At 40.7% G+C, this 15,954-nt stretch overlaps 2 protein-coding genes across 5 annotated transcripts in view; one reads left to right on the forward strand and one right to left on the reverse strand.

The window, feature by feature from the left end:
• Nucleotides 1-736, reverse strand: part of CCT5 (chaperonin containing TCP1 subunit 5) — a 39,117-nt gene extending 38,381 nt beyond the window's left edge. Inside the window, exon 1 of the mRNA XM_072413369.1 lies at nt 558-736. Within this exon, the coding sequence (XP_072269470.1) occupies nt 558-662 (105 nt within the window). The 5' untranslated portion in view covers nt 663-736. The remainder of the gene's footprint in view (nt 1-557) is intronic.
• A 232-nt stretch (nt 737-968) lies between these two features.
• Nucleotides 969-15,954, forward strand: part of ATPSCKMT (ATP synthase c subunit lysine N-methyltransferase) — a 73,134-nt gene continuing 58,148 nt past the window's right edge. For 2 of the 4 annotated variants that reach the window (XM_072412005.1, XM_072412007.1), the window contains exon 1: nt 969-1,059. In XM_072412005.1, coding sequence (XP_072268106.1) covers nt 1,017-1,059 — 43 coding nt within the window. In that variant the 5' untranslated portion in view covers nt 969-1,016. Of the gene's footprint in view, nt 1,076-14,478; nt 14,634-15,954 lie in introns of those variants that run through there. The other 2 variants (XM_072412006.1, XM_072412008.1) reach the window with 2 other exon arrangements.

A 15,954-nucleotide genomic window follows, 5' to 3' on the forward strand; every position in this document is an offset into this window, starting at 1 on the left:
GGTGGTGGAGGAAGAGAGAGGGGGAAGGCGATGAAAAAATGACAGGACTGTGCACAAGGGACAGAGAGGAAAACAGTAAGCGTCCACAGCACATGCATAACATATTTCCTGCAATTATTGCTGCGTGTTGTCTAGTTTGTACTGTAGGGTGATCTTTTCATTCATCTCTGCACTCAGATCTAAATATATGTTAACATCCTACAGGCCATACATAGAACTACCAATCCCTAGAAAGGCAATTGACAAAATCAGGCCCGTGACTTGTAGAAACCATCAGTTATCTATTTGAGCTTTCAGGCCTCCATGACGCAAACATATTCGTCATGCTTTAATATATGGATATTGCCGCATAAACCGTGGCCATCATTCTGCATGTACGAACCACGTGCTAGTCTAGCTTAGTTAGCGGTGGTGAAACTACATTCTTTGGTGTCCGAGCTATTAACACCAACAGATAAAAAATGAAATGCTAACAAATTTGTGGCCACTAAGAATAGCCAAACAACCTCCGCTTTACATGCCTTCATTCAGCGTCATGGCTTTGTTCTGCCTCTTACCTTAAGAGCCTCCAGCCCTGACAAACGCGACTTGCGCTCCTGGTCTTTGATGATAATAAAAGGTCGTCCATACTCATCAAACGCTAACGTGCCCAAAGCAGACATGATCGCCGGATACAGTATCAACAAATGCAGCAAGCAAAAACTGCACGCTAAAGCAACCCAACCCAGGTTCTGTACTGCGCACGCGCAGCCAACGTTCGCTTTACGTCAGATTCTGGAACCATCTATGTGGAATGTACCAATTGAATAATACGAATAATAATAGTTTTCACATGATTGATTTTTTGGCATTTCTAGCCATGTGTGCTTACAAGCTATATATTTATTTTTTTACTAAACTGTTTATCTTTCTAAAATGAACGGTATATGTGTAATTCCTGTTAAGCGTTTATTTAGTTTATTCTGTGGGCGGATCCTATAAGCTTTGTTTTGGGGTCCTAGCGGTGGTTGTAATGTATGCTTAGGCGCAAGTCAGCTCAAAGTGTCAACTGTTTCGAAAGTAGGTAACATGATGTGTGTGTATATTTTATTATTTTTACATATATAAACCGATTTTGATTTTTTTGCACGATATATGAAGCTGACGCTGCCTTGATTGAAAACCCCATTTACTCATTATTTGCATTATCCTTCTCATTGTAAGTTTTTTTCCCTGTCAGTTGGTTGCTGGTGTTCTTTGTAAGTAAATTAGTTATGTCAGATTCTATAGCTATTAACCCTTGATGGTTTGTTGTAGATACTCCCTGTATTGCTCTGAAAATTTTATGCAGACATTACATTTATTTCTAGTGACCGTGAAAAAAACAAGCATGCTATACAGACACCATCCTTCAGTTCTGTGGGGAGGACAAGTAGGAGGCACTTCTTTGATTTCTCCATAGAAGATGGCAGGGGGTCATCACAGCTTGGGTGTTTAGTGATCTGCTGTGGCAGATTACTAAGGCTGCGTACACACATGCAGTTTTCGTTGTTGGAAATTATTTTGAATGAATGTGTCCATTGACAAATAGTGACAGATGAATGAACAAGACATGTACACAGAGTTTTAAGCAGAGGAGAGAGCGAGCAAGTAGCACCCCTCGTTGCTGTCCTCTATTGACATGATTATTGGTTGTTCTCCATCAGTCGTTCATGGATCTGCTGTACACATGTAAGATTCTCACCCGAGATAAGTACGGCTATTCGCATCAGGTGAGAATCATCTGATGTGTGTACATAGCTAAGCCACATTAGCTGTCCTCATGTTATTTGCTTTAAGCTGGTTTTCCATTCCCAAAGACTGGTTTGATAATGCAAAAAATCAGCACGCATAAGTGCATAGACACCAGGCCGTAATGCACATGTCTGGAAATTGATCAGATAGGTTATTATTGCAGAAAAGGACAGGTGATGTGTCTTAGCTGCCTGATTGCACTGGATTTCTGAAATCGAAGCGGAGCTGTACATGCACAGCATCAACTTTAGTTGCCAAGGAAACCTGGCATCCCCAGTTTCCCTTACACATGCTGGGATGAATGATCTCCTGCACAGTCACCCCAGCATGGCCAGTGAAGATGCTTGGGCATTCACAGAAAAGTCAGTCAAGAGCCTTTCGGGATGTGTGATGTAGGTATCCCGGGAGCCTCTGTGTCGTTTTATGTAAGGTAAAAATTCTGAGTTTATGTACACTTAGTCTACACAGATTGTTTCCCCAGCGTTTAACCTGAGGCTTTTAAAGCCCATGTTTAAAATCCCCATGCATTCCAACTACACCAGGACGTTTCCTTCAAATTAAGCAGTTGCTTAAACATGGGAAAACGCTCAAAAACGCAGGTAAATGCTTGCAAACGCTCCCATTGAACTCAATGAAGGCTTTTACAAGTGTTTTAAGGCTTTTTACGAAAGCTTCTATTGAAAACAATAGGGGCTTTTATAAGCGTTTTTAACAGGACTTTGGAATCTGGAAGCCCCCTTTAATAAGGAGACTCCCAGATCTCCACCACCCCACCCTGAGGAATGAGTACAGGGGTACATAAAACCTCTTTACTCATTCCCTGAAAGGGTTAAAATATGTGTAAAAAAAATAGGACGAGGCTAAAGTAATGTTAAAGTATTTTATTAAATGTGTTTGTAGCCTAAACTTTTTTTTTTTTACAGGTTATCCCAATGACAGGATGATTCCCATGGCTGCAATCATGACATGAGCACAGCCCTGGGAATCCTCCTGACAGGGATCCTTGGGCACTAGGGGTTAAATGAGGACAAGGCTCTAAATTCACATCTAGTGCTTTGTGATTGGCTAAGGTTTTCCGTTTTTGTCAGCCATTCAGCAATAGACTTGAATAGGGAGACTTGTGCTCATTCATCTCTAGTGCTCCGTGATTGGCTGAGAAAAGCGAATCCCTGATGACAGCTCAAGCATTATCAGGATTTCCCTTTCCTCAGCCAATCAGGGAGCAGAGCAATCAGAGGAGCTCTGCTATGCTGACAGCTCCGCTCCCCTGATTGCTCCTGCAGCCCTAGAGGAGCTGTGACGTGTTTTGTATTTGTAACACATACTACATTTCCTCTAGGGCTGGGGGAACAATCAGGGGAGCAGAGCTGTCAGCACTAGAGATGAATGGGCACAAGTCTCCCCATTCAAGTCTATTGCTGAATGGCTGAGAAATGGAAAACCTCAGCCAATCACAGAGCACTAGAGGTGAATGGAGAGCTTTGTCCTCATTTAACCCCTAGAGCCCGGGAATCCCTCACTGTCAGGAGGAGTCCCATGGCTGTGCTCATGTCATGATTGCAGCCATGGGAATCATTCTGTCATTGGGATAACCTGTTAAAAAAAATGTTTAGTTACACAAACACACACATTTCATAAAATAATTTAACATTAAAGCCTCGTTCAATTTTTTACACATCATATTTTACCCTTTCAGAGGATGAGTAAGGGGTTTTATGTACCCCTCATTCCCTAAAAGTAAAAATTTTATAAACGCCTATGTAAAATCGCGTCATAGGCGTTTTTAAAAGTTTTTTAGTGTTTTAAAGTCAAGCTTTAAAACGCTTGTAAAAGTGCATAAAAACGGATATAAAAGTGGTAGGAACTTTTATATGCATTTTTAAAATTGTCCATGTAGACCAAGCCTTAAGGAGACTGCTATTAGACCACTAATGTCACCTCAGCCTCTCGGGATGCGTGACATAGGTATCCTCGAGAGGCTCTGCGCTCCCAATAATTCTTGATCGCCGAGGTGATCAAGAATTCAAGGGGCAGTGCTGCGCCCTTTTGAGAAAAAAAAAGTGTTGCACTTAGAAAAAAAAAAAACAAAATGTTTACTTTTAATAAAACGGATGTCTACACTTTTATGTAAAGTAAAAATTCAGAGTTTAGGTATGCTTTAACGAGACTGCTATTAGACCACCAATGTCATTTAGCACTTAATTTAAGCACTGTATTGTGCTCAGCCAAGGACATGATTTTTAGTAAGTAAGTTTGCTGTATCACTTTCCATCCTAATACCTGCAATGGATGTCCTGGCCCAAGTGGAAGCAAAAGGCTTAGCATGGGGGGAGGAGGGGGGGTGTCTTTGTTTCTTCTGGTGGCCAGCCTTACAAACATACATCAAGAAACTAATGGCCACTAAAATAGAATAGGTCCTTTTTAATAACAAATCTTTATGATGAAGGCATTGACAATCTGAAAGAGAATAATACCAATGAAGGTGAAAAAGAATTTATAACCAAGTTGTCAAGACAAAAAAAAAGCCTGAAACAAACTATCATGGATGGCACATCAGAGTCTGTCAGGTTATTTTAACCAGAGATACGAATGCACATCATCTTAAGAGAAGCGAAAACATAAAAGGGGTTGGAAGGAAGGGGGGAGAAAACAAGCTCCCTAAACTAAAAGCAAACTAAACTAAAAAAAAAAGAATTCCCAATTTTCCCACCTTTATTTCTGTAGGTCCCTTGATCCTGCGGAAGATATCCTCGATTGGGTGCCACGCCATCCTGTAATCCAACTTCACCCAGGCTAGGAACCTCCATTCTCCTCTGCCTTCTGGCTACGTCACCCTGATCTTGCACTTTGCAGGCACAAGATCGAGTGACGTAGCCGGCTGTAAAGGGAAAAAAAAGAGTGCCAATCTCTCTTCGCATGCGTTTAAATATCGATTGTATACACTCTTAATCCACAGGACCCAAATATTATCAATTTCACATTTATCAAATATCAGTTTTTTTTTAGTATATGTGTGTTTATCATTGACCATAATCCAAATGAGTTTAGATTTTAATGCTCACTATGGAAAGGGTTTTGAATTGCCAAGCTTTAGCTAAGGTCACCAGAGCTGCTAGGGTACAGCAAGTGAATGAGATATTTCAGAAGCTTAATTTCCGATTTATAAAAGAAAGCAGTGAATGGGTTGACCAACACTTGGGTATCTAAAATTAAAGAAATTGAAATTTGGCTAAAAAAAAAATTTCCAAATTTGTTAAATCATGATGCTCCTGATGGAAAACAAGGCCAATAAATCTGCAAGTATAAAAAGATCACCAATCCTTAAAAAAAACCTTATTTATTCACCATTGATATTGGTGTAGTTGCTGGCCTGGGGAAAAATCAGGAATACCTCATAAAGGGAAGATCGGGGTATGGCTCAAACATAGGCCCCCAACAGAACAGGTTTTATTCCAAACAGTTAAGGAATGGGCTAGCGTGGGACAATGAATTAGGAGGTCCATTTCTCATGACAAGCATATATAGTGCCACAGTCGGGCAAGACAAGCCTTTTAACTGTCACGCTTGGGGACACTAGGGGGGCGCTACGGCTTGCGCGGAAGTGGTGTGAGCCCTGAGAAAGACTAAGGCGCAGAGACTAAGCAGTAAGCAGGTCTTCTCCAGAGCTCCTCATGGTGAGAATGTTGCGCTGCTGCTTACTGCCAGGTTGCGGTACACTGTACCAAATCACAAAGCAGAAGAATACTGGAGGCAGGCAGCAATCAAGAGAGGGCAGGTCACAAGCCAGGGGTCAATTACCAGGGATCCAGTAGACACACCAGTGACATGGGTCACTGCGGACACAGGGAACACAGAAGACACTGTAAGCAACAGGAGGCACAGGAATATCCACAGACTGAGAGGAACACTGAAACAGCACACTGGGCAACACAGGAGCTGGACAGAGAAAATGCTGAATTAGGCAACAGGTGTACAGAAACTAGCTTAACAGAACTAGGGGCTTGATACTAGTGGAGACTTGTTGCACGAACACTGAGTGCTGTGTCTGAGCTAGCTAAATAGCCAGGGATGGTAAAGAGGCTATTTCCTGATTGACCGGCGAAGCTGATTAAAGCTTGCTAGCGTAGGCATGCCCAGAGTCAGAACTGCCCGCATGCGCAGGAGAAATGCTTCTGTGCTTTAGTGAGGAGGAGGTAAGTGTGGCACCAATGCTTCCTAGTTGTACTAACAAATCATTTTTTTTTTTTGTAATAAAATTAGTTATCACTTGTTGCTCCTCAATTTAAACACTTTCCTGGGTCTGCATCCAGGATTCACAAAACTATAGGTAACAGCAGTAGGGGGAGCAGGCATCAGCACATTTACTTAGCACACTATCACTTGTATCAGACAGAAACTAACGTTTATATGCATGTATTCACTTATTATCAGGAGGCATTTTCTTCCCAGCCAAGCTTTAACCCTGGTGGACTGTCTGGCTAACTGGTCATGTCAGTCACAGCAGGGAGCTAAAGACAGTAAATGTGATACAATAACCAAGAGCAAGGGTATCTCTTCTTCTGCAATACTTTCTGACAGCATAGGTTCTTAAATACCTACTATATGTTCAGTTTGTTTGAATCACAGTAAACAATCTGTTAAGGTAGAGTGGCTGTGTTACATTTATTATTTAAAGAGAATCTACAGGGGAGAAGTGCAGTCAAAAATGCACATTTGTTATTTAGTGTCTTGGTTCTACATCTGATTCTGGTGATGGCAGCAGTACCAGTGCTATTGTACTGCAAAAGAACACATTTCAGCAAAGTTAGTGGCTCGGCTGAGTGGATGTTTTGTATTATGCTATTTACTTGTACAAAGCTCTTTTAAGATCTTCATTTGGCTTACAGATTTACCTGTGTCTGAAAGTATTCATTTGGTGGTGTTCTGTTCACCTTGCCTTCCGTCCCCCTGTCTGTGCCTTAGTTCCCGACCTTGTCTAGGTTGAGGTGAAGGTTCTTTATCAAGTTCTTTAAACTTCTAGTTTTTGTATTTCAATATTTTTATTGATTTTTAAACATGAATAACAAAATCAAGAAAGAATTTTTTTTTTCGTACAAATAAACTATTTAACAACAAGACATAACTCCAAAGTAATATAAGTGTCCTTTCAAGACACTTGTTTAAATGGTAGTTCTCTGTAAAATGACTAAAGACAAGCATAGATCCGGGAAGTAAACAACTTTTGCAAAAACCATCTCGAGCTTCAATCAAAGCACGTCAATGATGTTCTGGACTCTCCCAAAACCTTTGGCAATCCACCAACTACTGGAGAAATCCACTACATTTACTGGAGAAAAATCTGAATTGCCCCAAAGGGGGGTAAGAGGTAGATGAGGAGACATTACTTTCGGATTAGTTCTAAGTTTATCCCAAAGTGATAATGAAAAGGCCAGAGATAGGCATTTTATTAAAGGTCTATTCTTAATAATAATGCTGAAACAGCAGTTGGTATACATAACGAAATGTTGTGATCAATCCATTGTTGTTTGGGTCCTGAAATGTTACATAAGGCAAATTGGGCCAGTTGCGCTGCCTTGAAATAATGATATAAATGGTGGACCCCAAAGCCCCCTTGTAATCGGGGAGCAAACAGGGTCGCTTTCTGTACTCTGCTTCTTTTCCCTCCCCATATATAGTTCATAATTTTCATTTGCATGTGTTTAATGACTGGTCTTGGAATTGAAGTTGGGTTGGAACGTATCATAATGGTCAAAGTCTCTATTGCCAATGCAAATATTAAGGGTGAAAGGGGACAACTGCCTGGTGCCTTTTTTTATAAGGTTGGGCGAAACAAAGAGCCTGCTAAAGAAATCCTTGCGGTGGGTCAGTCATAGAGGGACTCAAGTAATCTAATGAAATATGGTCCAAATCCCATAAAAGTGAGCAATTTAAACAATTATCTACACTATTAGCTATCAAATGCTTTCTGAACATCAAGAGAAAAAAGCATTGCTTTCCTAAAGGGTCCTTGGTCCCAATTTGACTGCACCACCAAAATGAGATCAATAGACCTCCTTGTTTGATCTGGAGCTTGCCTATGTATTATAAAGCCCACTTGGTCCAGATGAATGTATACCCCTAGAAAAGAAATGAGTCGAATTGCTAATCTCTTAGTCATGATTTTTAGATCACAGTTTATGGGTGATATGGGTCTATAGTTTCACACCTCAGTGGGGCCTCTTTCCAGGTTTTGGGATTACACTAACGTGAACTGAGTTTGCACCTAATGACAATTTATTGACCTCTCTAATATAATTAAATATTCCACTAGATGAGGGGCCAATGTGGGACCGAACTTCCTATAGTACACATTAGAGAAGCTGTCAGGGCCAGGACAGCTTCCCGATTTCAAAAGCTTAAGGGTTTTCAAAGTTTCATCCACTGTAAACGGCATTTTTAAGATCTCTCTATGCTTGTATTTTATTTAGGGAGTTCATCAAAGAAAGAAGCCCAACCTTTAGTGTCAGCCCCCCCTTTTTTGCCATATAAATTATTATAGAAATCATGGAAGGCCGACATGACTTTTTCAGGGTTCTAAAACAGTTGTTAATTTTTAAGTTTTATCTTTGGAAGACCACAAAGTTTTTGGGAGTGGGATTTAATTTATTGACCAACAGTTTACCCGGTTTGTCACTCCACCTGTAAAATGTGTGTTTTGCCCACCGCATAGACTTTTCAGCTCTAGTGGTGAGAAGTAAATTGAGGTCGGTGCAGGCTTGTTCAAGTTGTTCCTTAAGCATAGTTGTTCCTTATACTTTTTTTGGATCTCATGAAACTCTTTACATTTTTGTTCATTTTGTTGGGAGCAAGCTTTCTTTAGTCTAGAACCTATTTTAATAAATTCCCCTTAAAGTAGCCTTATGGGCTTCCCAGTTGTTACCAGGCGATGTATCTTGCGATTTATTTATTTCAAAAATGTCTGTTATCTGATCATGAATTTCATCTCTAATTATAGGTTCTTTTAACAAACTATCATTAGGTCTCCACTTAAATGCGGATCTCTTCCCTCTAAAACCTTCCAACTGTAAAATAATTGGATCATGATCACACCAAGGCGTACAAATGATGCATGCTTTAGATGCCATGGGTACAAGGTTGACCTGGAGAAAAATATGGTCGATCCTAGAATAATACTTGTGTGCTACTGAATAATAGGTGTAATCCCTTGTTGAGGGATTCAGTTCTCGCCATATATCAACTAAGTCATGCTGTTTCAGCAACATGGATAGCTTGTGACTCCTTTTGGGGGGGGGGGGGGTGACGGTATATAGCCACATTAGATTTATCCAAGACCTGGTCTAGGGCCAGAAAAATTAAATTGCCCATCTCCCTGGAAAAGACTTGGTAAGACTGGTATTTAAATTTTTGGAAAAAGTCAAATTGGCCTTTATTTGGGGCATTATATGTCACTATGGTTATTAAAGATCCTTCTACTGAACCCTGTAATATCAAGAATCTGCCACCAGGATTTTTGATTCCATTACTAGGAACAAAATTAAGATTAGACTTCTATTTTTTGAGCTGCTAAGTGGAGATATATATATTAATATATGACGAATATGTAATATTTGTATTCTAATATGGATGTATATACTCCTTTGGACTTACATCTTGTCCCCCTATGTAAAACTGAGGAAATGGCTTCCACAGCTGCAAAACATGTTGTGTTGAGGTATTGAAATCATAATTGGTATCCATTTGTCAAAATTGTATATGAAGGTCATCTCTATGTGCAAATAATTTTAAATGACTCAATGATTAAAAATGGTTTTAGCAATTTAGAACCAAGTTTAGTTATCTGAGAATTTAAATAGTTTGGTGTTATCTGCAAACCAGAAATGGTACTTTTAATTTCCTATCTGTGGGGTACTGTTTCAAATGCTTTTGCATAGTCTAATTAAACTAGATTAACTGCTTTTTAGTTGTCTAACAGTTAACCTGCTGTAAATTTGTTGACAACTTCAGACTTTCTGGAATTCATGCTGAATATCACTTATATTATTTTCCAGCAAAAACTCCTCAGTGTGGTTCTTTATGAAACTATCTAGTATCTTTCCAACTTTAGAAGTTATACTTGCCCGTCTATAGTTACTTGGTAATGACTTTGCTCCCTTTTTAAAGATAGGTACCACATTGGCCTTACGCCAATCTATTGGTACCATACAAGTGGTCAAAGAGTCTCTAAAAAAGGAGAAACAATGGCTTTGAAACAAAAGATCTTTTTTTTCTTTGTAATTAATGTGTAAATCGAAACCCTGTGGCAATAGTGTGCCTAAAAACTTTACTTTTCAAATCGTAAAACTGATCTCCCTTGTGTCCCTATACCCTTCCTGTACACATAGTTGTGGTACAAGGATTTCCAAATATCTCACTTTGATGGAGTATCAGCCCTGAAACACCAAAATCTCTGTAGTTTTTGTGTTGTCCCAGGTCCAGTAGGTTGCAGGTTCATCTCAACATATATGTATATGCTCTGACATTTTTCTGTATTTACAAGTTTTTACGTATGCAGACATAATAAATCATATGGTTTTTAAAAAGTTCAACATTTATTTAAATCAAACCCCCAGGTCTAAAACATTATTTAGGTATTGTTGAAGCCATAATAAAGAAGCCATGTTTTTTATTGTGTGGAACAAAGTAAATCTACTACTAAATATATTACATGTATTTTCCCCTTCATTTAATTAACTGATTCATTTTCATTGCAATTGTTTAACATTTTTCAGTTTTCCAATATATACAGTATGTGTTGTTTTTTTAGTAGTCTACAGATTATAAAGGGCAGTGATGCCTAAAAATGTTGCATACTTCTTTAACATATATGTATAATTATTGTAACTGTAACACATAAAGCAGCGGTCGCCAACCAGTGGTCCATGAGAACATTTTAGTGGTTTTTGGCTCTGGCTGGTGCCCCCTCCCCCCCCCCCCCGAGCGGGGTCAGCAAAAGAACCCCGCTGGGGGGACGCACCAGCCAGAGCCGCGGACCACGGCCCCCTGTACAGATCCCAGGCTCAGGGAAGTGGGCGGGCTATGTGCCTGGACAAAACCCGCCCACTCTCCCATCGCAGGCTTAGATCTGTGATGGGAGAGTTTGTGGGGGGGGGGGGGGGGGTTATGCCATGATGTAGTCACTACAGGAATATTTCTCCCCTTTGATTGACATCCAGCTCCCCGCGCATGCGCGGTCAGGAGCCAGTAATTTTAGTGGTCTGTGGGACTGAAAAGGTTTGCGACCACTGACCTAAAGCATCATACACCACAATCTCTTTAAGGAAGAGAGGTCCAAAGCTTAGGTTTTACTCAGCCTAAGGTAAACAGGTTTTATTTGCCATATACTGTTTAGAGTCACTTATGAGGTAAACCTAGAAGGTAAAAATTAGTCTTGGTATAAAACAGAAAACAAATATCCCTTTAGAGCCAAATTCCAAGCAAAGCATGAAATGCATTAAAGAGGAAGTAAAACCAAAACAAAAAATTCACAGTTCCTTCAATGAATCCCTTCAATTTATGCTTGGGCATGCGCAAGGAGGAGGAGAAGGAGCAGCGAAGAGCCTCCCGGGATGTGTGACTTAGGTATTCTGGGAGGCTCTGTGCTCCCATTCATTCTTGATCGCCTCAAGAATTAAGGGGGTCGGTGCTTGCACTTGAAAAAAAAACACAAACAAACAGAATTTTAACCTAAAATAAAAGGGTTGTCTACCGTTTTATGTAAAGTGAAAATTCTGGGTTTAGGTACGCTTTAATATTTAGGAATATAATATATTTAGGTATAAATTAAATACCTTAATAAGCTATGTATTATGTGCCAAAGGAAATCGTTTTTCTTTTCATGTAAGATTTACAGATTTGCACAGCTCAGTTACAACACTGTTCTGCCTGGTACTTTCTGTTTTGCAGTTTCACTTTTACATGCAGGTCTCCTCCCTACCCTGTGACTAGACACTGAAAAGAAGAAGCAAACCAATCTTTTTTGTCACAATTACACTAAACATTTTCTTTTGTTGCTGTACTGTGAAGAAACCCCTACACCAGGGGTGTCCAAACTTTTTGCAAACAGGGCCAGAATTGGTGAGGTGAAAATGTGTGGGGGGCCAACCATTCAGCATGTTTTCAGGGTTAGTGTGGGCGTAGTCTGAACCGGTCCTGCGCAGCACATGCCCACCAGGGTGACGTGGGGGATTGCCTGTGCACAGAGTCCGGTGTCCGTGCGGGCTCCGTGCAGAGCACGTTCTTGGAACCAGAGTGGGCGTGGTCCGTGCAAGTTCCGCACAAAACACGCCTACTATAATGATGTAGGGGATTCCCTGTGCACACATGGGGACTTCCGCCCCGCCGATTATGCCTGCTGAATAGCGGGGTGATAATTGCAAGGTCGTTGATCAACTCCAATTAAATATAAAATAGCTTTTTTGTACGCGTGTATTTTGTACTGTGGTCAACAGTGCTGGTGCATATTATTGATTTTTTGACAGAGGCTACGGGACGGTGGAAATCTGAACACTGGCTGCAATTGGCCCCCGGGCCGGACTTTGTACTTGCCTGCTTTAACACTAATACAGAATAATTACAGCAGGGTACCGGATGCTTATGACCATCCACCAGCCTGTGATTCCTGAGATATTCTACAGAAAAAATGTCTTGTCCAGAACTGAGGCACATCCAGGAGGAGACACCAATTAAAAATTTTATAAAATTTCATATTCCAAAAATAATATATTTTGTAATAAACTAGTAAACCAATAGAAATTACCTATGCAACATCTCACAAATGCAGCAAGATAACGTATCGTTGAGTTAAAAATGCTTAAAGTTGGAGCAGTACCAAAAAAAAAAAAAATCCATGTGCATTGAAAACATGTATATCAAAGCCATGCGCATTCACTATATCTTGTAAACTATAAATCATTTGTTCACTATCCACATTTTTTTAAACACTTCTTTTTCTTTCTATTCTTATCTTAAATTTTAAGACATCTTTGCAGCCAAGCAACCCACACGCTGTTGGCCACCCTTGTAAATTTTTGGTCAACTTACTTTTTATTTCCCATCATCAGATTCTCGATATTTCAAACTCTTACTTTTCTTTATAATGAGTGAACTGTAAGCAACTAAATACGTAAAGCCTCTATCATTCTTAAAAATCATTTTAATCGTCTGAAACATATGCAAGTTGACTATTTCTTTGTAATATTTTTTTTTAGCAGTGGTGAGGGACAACATATACAGTAAACAACAAAAAAAGGAGTCTAAACATTACACAACAAAATTTATAGAAAGGTAAATCCAGAAATTTATAGAAATCCAGTAGGGGCTGGAATATCAAGTGGCAATGACAACAGTTTTAAAATAACTTTAAGGTATACAGAGATAATAACTTATGTCACACTTACCTCTTCCTCGCTAAAGCGCAGGCGCCTGCGCATGCCTGCAGTTCTATGTCTGTGCACGCCTGCTCCTCCAGATTTATTCAGTATCGCCCCTCCTGCCAGCCAATCAGGAAATAGCCTGTTAATCATCCTTGGCTATTTAGCTAGCTTAGACACAGGCCTTAGCATTCGTGCAACATGTCCCTGCTAGTGCTGAGCCCCCTAGTTCTGCTGAGCATTTCCTATACACCAGTGCTTCTCCTGTTCAGCTCCTGGGTTAACCACTTGTTGCCCATTCGCTTGTTTCCCAGCCAATTACCTTGTGCTATTCCAGTGTTCCTCTCTGTCTGTGGGGATTCCTGTGTCACCTGTGCTTCCTGTTGCTTCCAGTGTCTCAGTCTGGTGATTGGTTCCATGGCAGGTGATTGGTTCCATGGCAGTAGATGTGGTGGACCTGAAGGTTAGGGTATTGACCAAAAAGTAGTCAAGCATAGTGTGGCTGTCATAGGGATTAATAAAAAAAGGTATGTTGTCTGTTGGGTGTTGTATATGCCAGCAATCAAAAAATATGAAGCAGGTGTCTAAAACCGTCGACCAAAGTGGCCGCATCCAATGAATGACAATCTAAATGGAGGATTTGGGGCAGGTTGAAATCTCCCCTAAGTAAGTGGGTGTGGGAAAGTGAGGATACCAGGGACAGTACCCTTTATAGCAACTGTATTTGAGCAGAGTTAATAAATGTTGCATAGTACTACCTCTGTTGAGCCCAGGACATCTTGCAAGATAATATACCCGCCCTGAGGGTCTAGGATTGATTTAGTGTGGGAGAATTGGGTGTGGATGAGTATGGCTATCCCTGGCAACTTTCGATTTTTGCAGAATATACCACAGGATAGTAGTGCTTAAGGAAATTAAACTTTCCTGTCTGATCTAGATGCATCTATTGTAAAAAGGCCACACCCGTCTGCTGGCGTTTGAGTTCTTTTAACCCCCCTAGCGTTCTAATTCTGTCCGTATTTCCATTCCAAAAGCGTTACTTTTTTTTGCATGGAAATTTATTTTTCATTGTAGGCCTATAATTCTTAGGTATAACTCACTGAAATATGTCCAATATTTAATACATTTATTAAATTTAATAATAAACTTTAAATAAAAAACACAAAAATCTGTTTAAAAAAATAGACGTAATATAACTGTAAGTAGCTTGTATGATATAAATATAATATATATATATATTTATTTATATTATAAATATATAATATATAAAGATTTCTTTGTATTGTACTCAATACAGCTATTTTGCATTGAATCCAACACAAAATTATTTGAATTTCCCGCCGATCCTCCCGCTTGCACCGGCGCATGCACCAACATCACCGGTGACCCCAGAGATCGTCTCTGCACACGCCGGGAGAAGATCAAAGAGAGAAGGCACGACAACAGAATAAGGTAAGTGTTTTTTTTTTACGTTTTAAGCGACCCCGAATTTGACTCGGGATTACTGCTTTTTGCTTGGAAAATCCACCCCGAATCACACTTGGGATTACTGCTAGGGGTGTTAATGTAAGCCCGTGCTTAGAAGTGGAGTTAAGTCCCTTATCATTCAGTGATACTAATCTAAACCATAGGATAATTTTATGATATAATGGTAAGCTATAAAACCTTCTATACCAGGCAAACGTAGCAAGGCATGTCAGTGTTGAACCCAGAAATTTCCTTAAACCACCTGGGAAAAATTTGTAGGCTGGTGGCAGGTCCTGTGTTGTGACCAACTCTTCAGTAACCACCCAAAAACAGCTGGATGGTCACCAAAAGGGCTGGGGGGGGGGGTGCACCCGGCTAAAAGGGGCTGGGGAGAACTCTGCATGTCTCCCAGGGCTCTACCTCTGTAGGCATTGGGGAGAGCCTCCTTCAAGCTCTCTTACCTTGCACTCCCCTGCTGCCAGCACCAACTCTGCTTCAGGATCCAAGTCTCTGCTAACTTTCTGGTCCAGATCATGTGACTCCTGATCAGCTGCTTCCTTACCTCAGAGGACTAGAGTGTTCCGCAGATGCACTACATCTGCTGGCAGGCATGTGAACAACATCTGAAAAAGTCTCTTCACCAGCACTTCCTCTTCTGGTGGGATAGGAGTCTGCAGCTCACATGACTCATATCATCACATGACATCCCTTTTTAAGGAAGTGCCTGGCAACAGGAATTTCCTTTTGGTTCTGCTCCCAAGTTCCGCTGTTCCTGTTTGTGCTTCCAGTTCCTAACTATTTGTGTACCGACCCCAGCTTGTTTCCTAAAAATTGCTGCCTGCCCTGACCTTTGGCTTGTCTGACCATTCTCTGGCTCTTGCTCCGCCACCACGCTTCGTTCCTGCTGGTTAGCAGTCACCTGCCTTGCGGGCACGGGGGCCGCAACCTGGCAGCAGCTCGCCGCACAACATCCTCACTTCTAGATGCTCTGGAGAAGACTGAGCTGTTGCTTAGACTCTGCCCTGCACTCATTGCCTCTTGTTCCAATTAACCCCTGGTTCCTTTAATATTTCAAGGCCACGGTTGCATCTTTGGTATGCTCCTAGTATGTGGGAGAGGTTTAGCAATCAATACAATATCTCCTGAGGAAGTGGACAGTGGTTCCGCAAAACGCGTAGAGAATTATTTACTACAGCTCCCCCATTCATCTGTACCTCTACATCAAAGTAGGGGAGTGCATGGTTTTTATCAAATGTTCCCTATATACTTGGGGATACACATCTAAGGATGGCTGTGTTTTTTAATG

This window comes from Pyxicephalus adspersus, chromosome 5, assembly GCF_032062135.1.
Source record: "Pyxicephalus adspersus chromosome 5, UCB_Pads_2.0, whole genome shotgun sequence".
Lineage (NCBI taxonomy): Eukaryota > Metazoa > Chordata > Amphibia > Anura > Pyxicephalidae > Pyxicephalus > Pyxicephalus adspersus.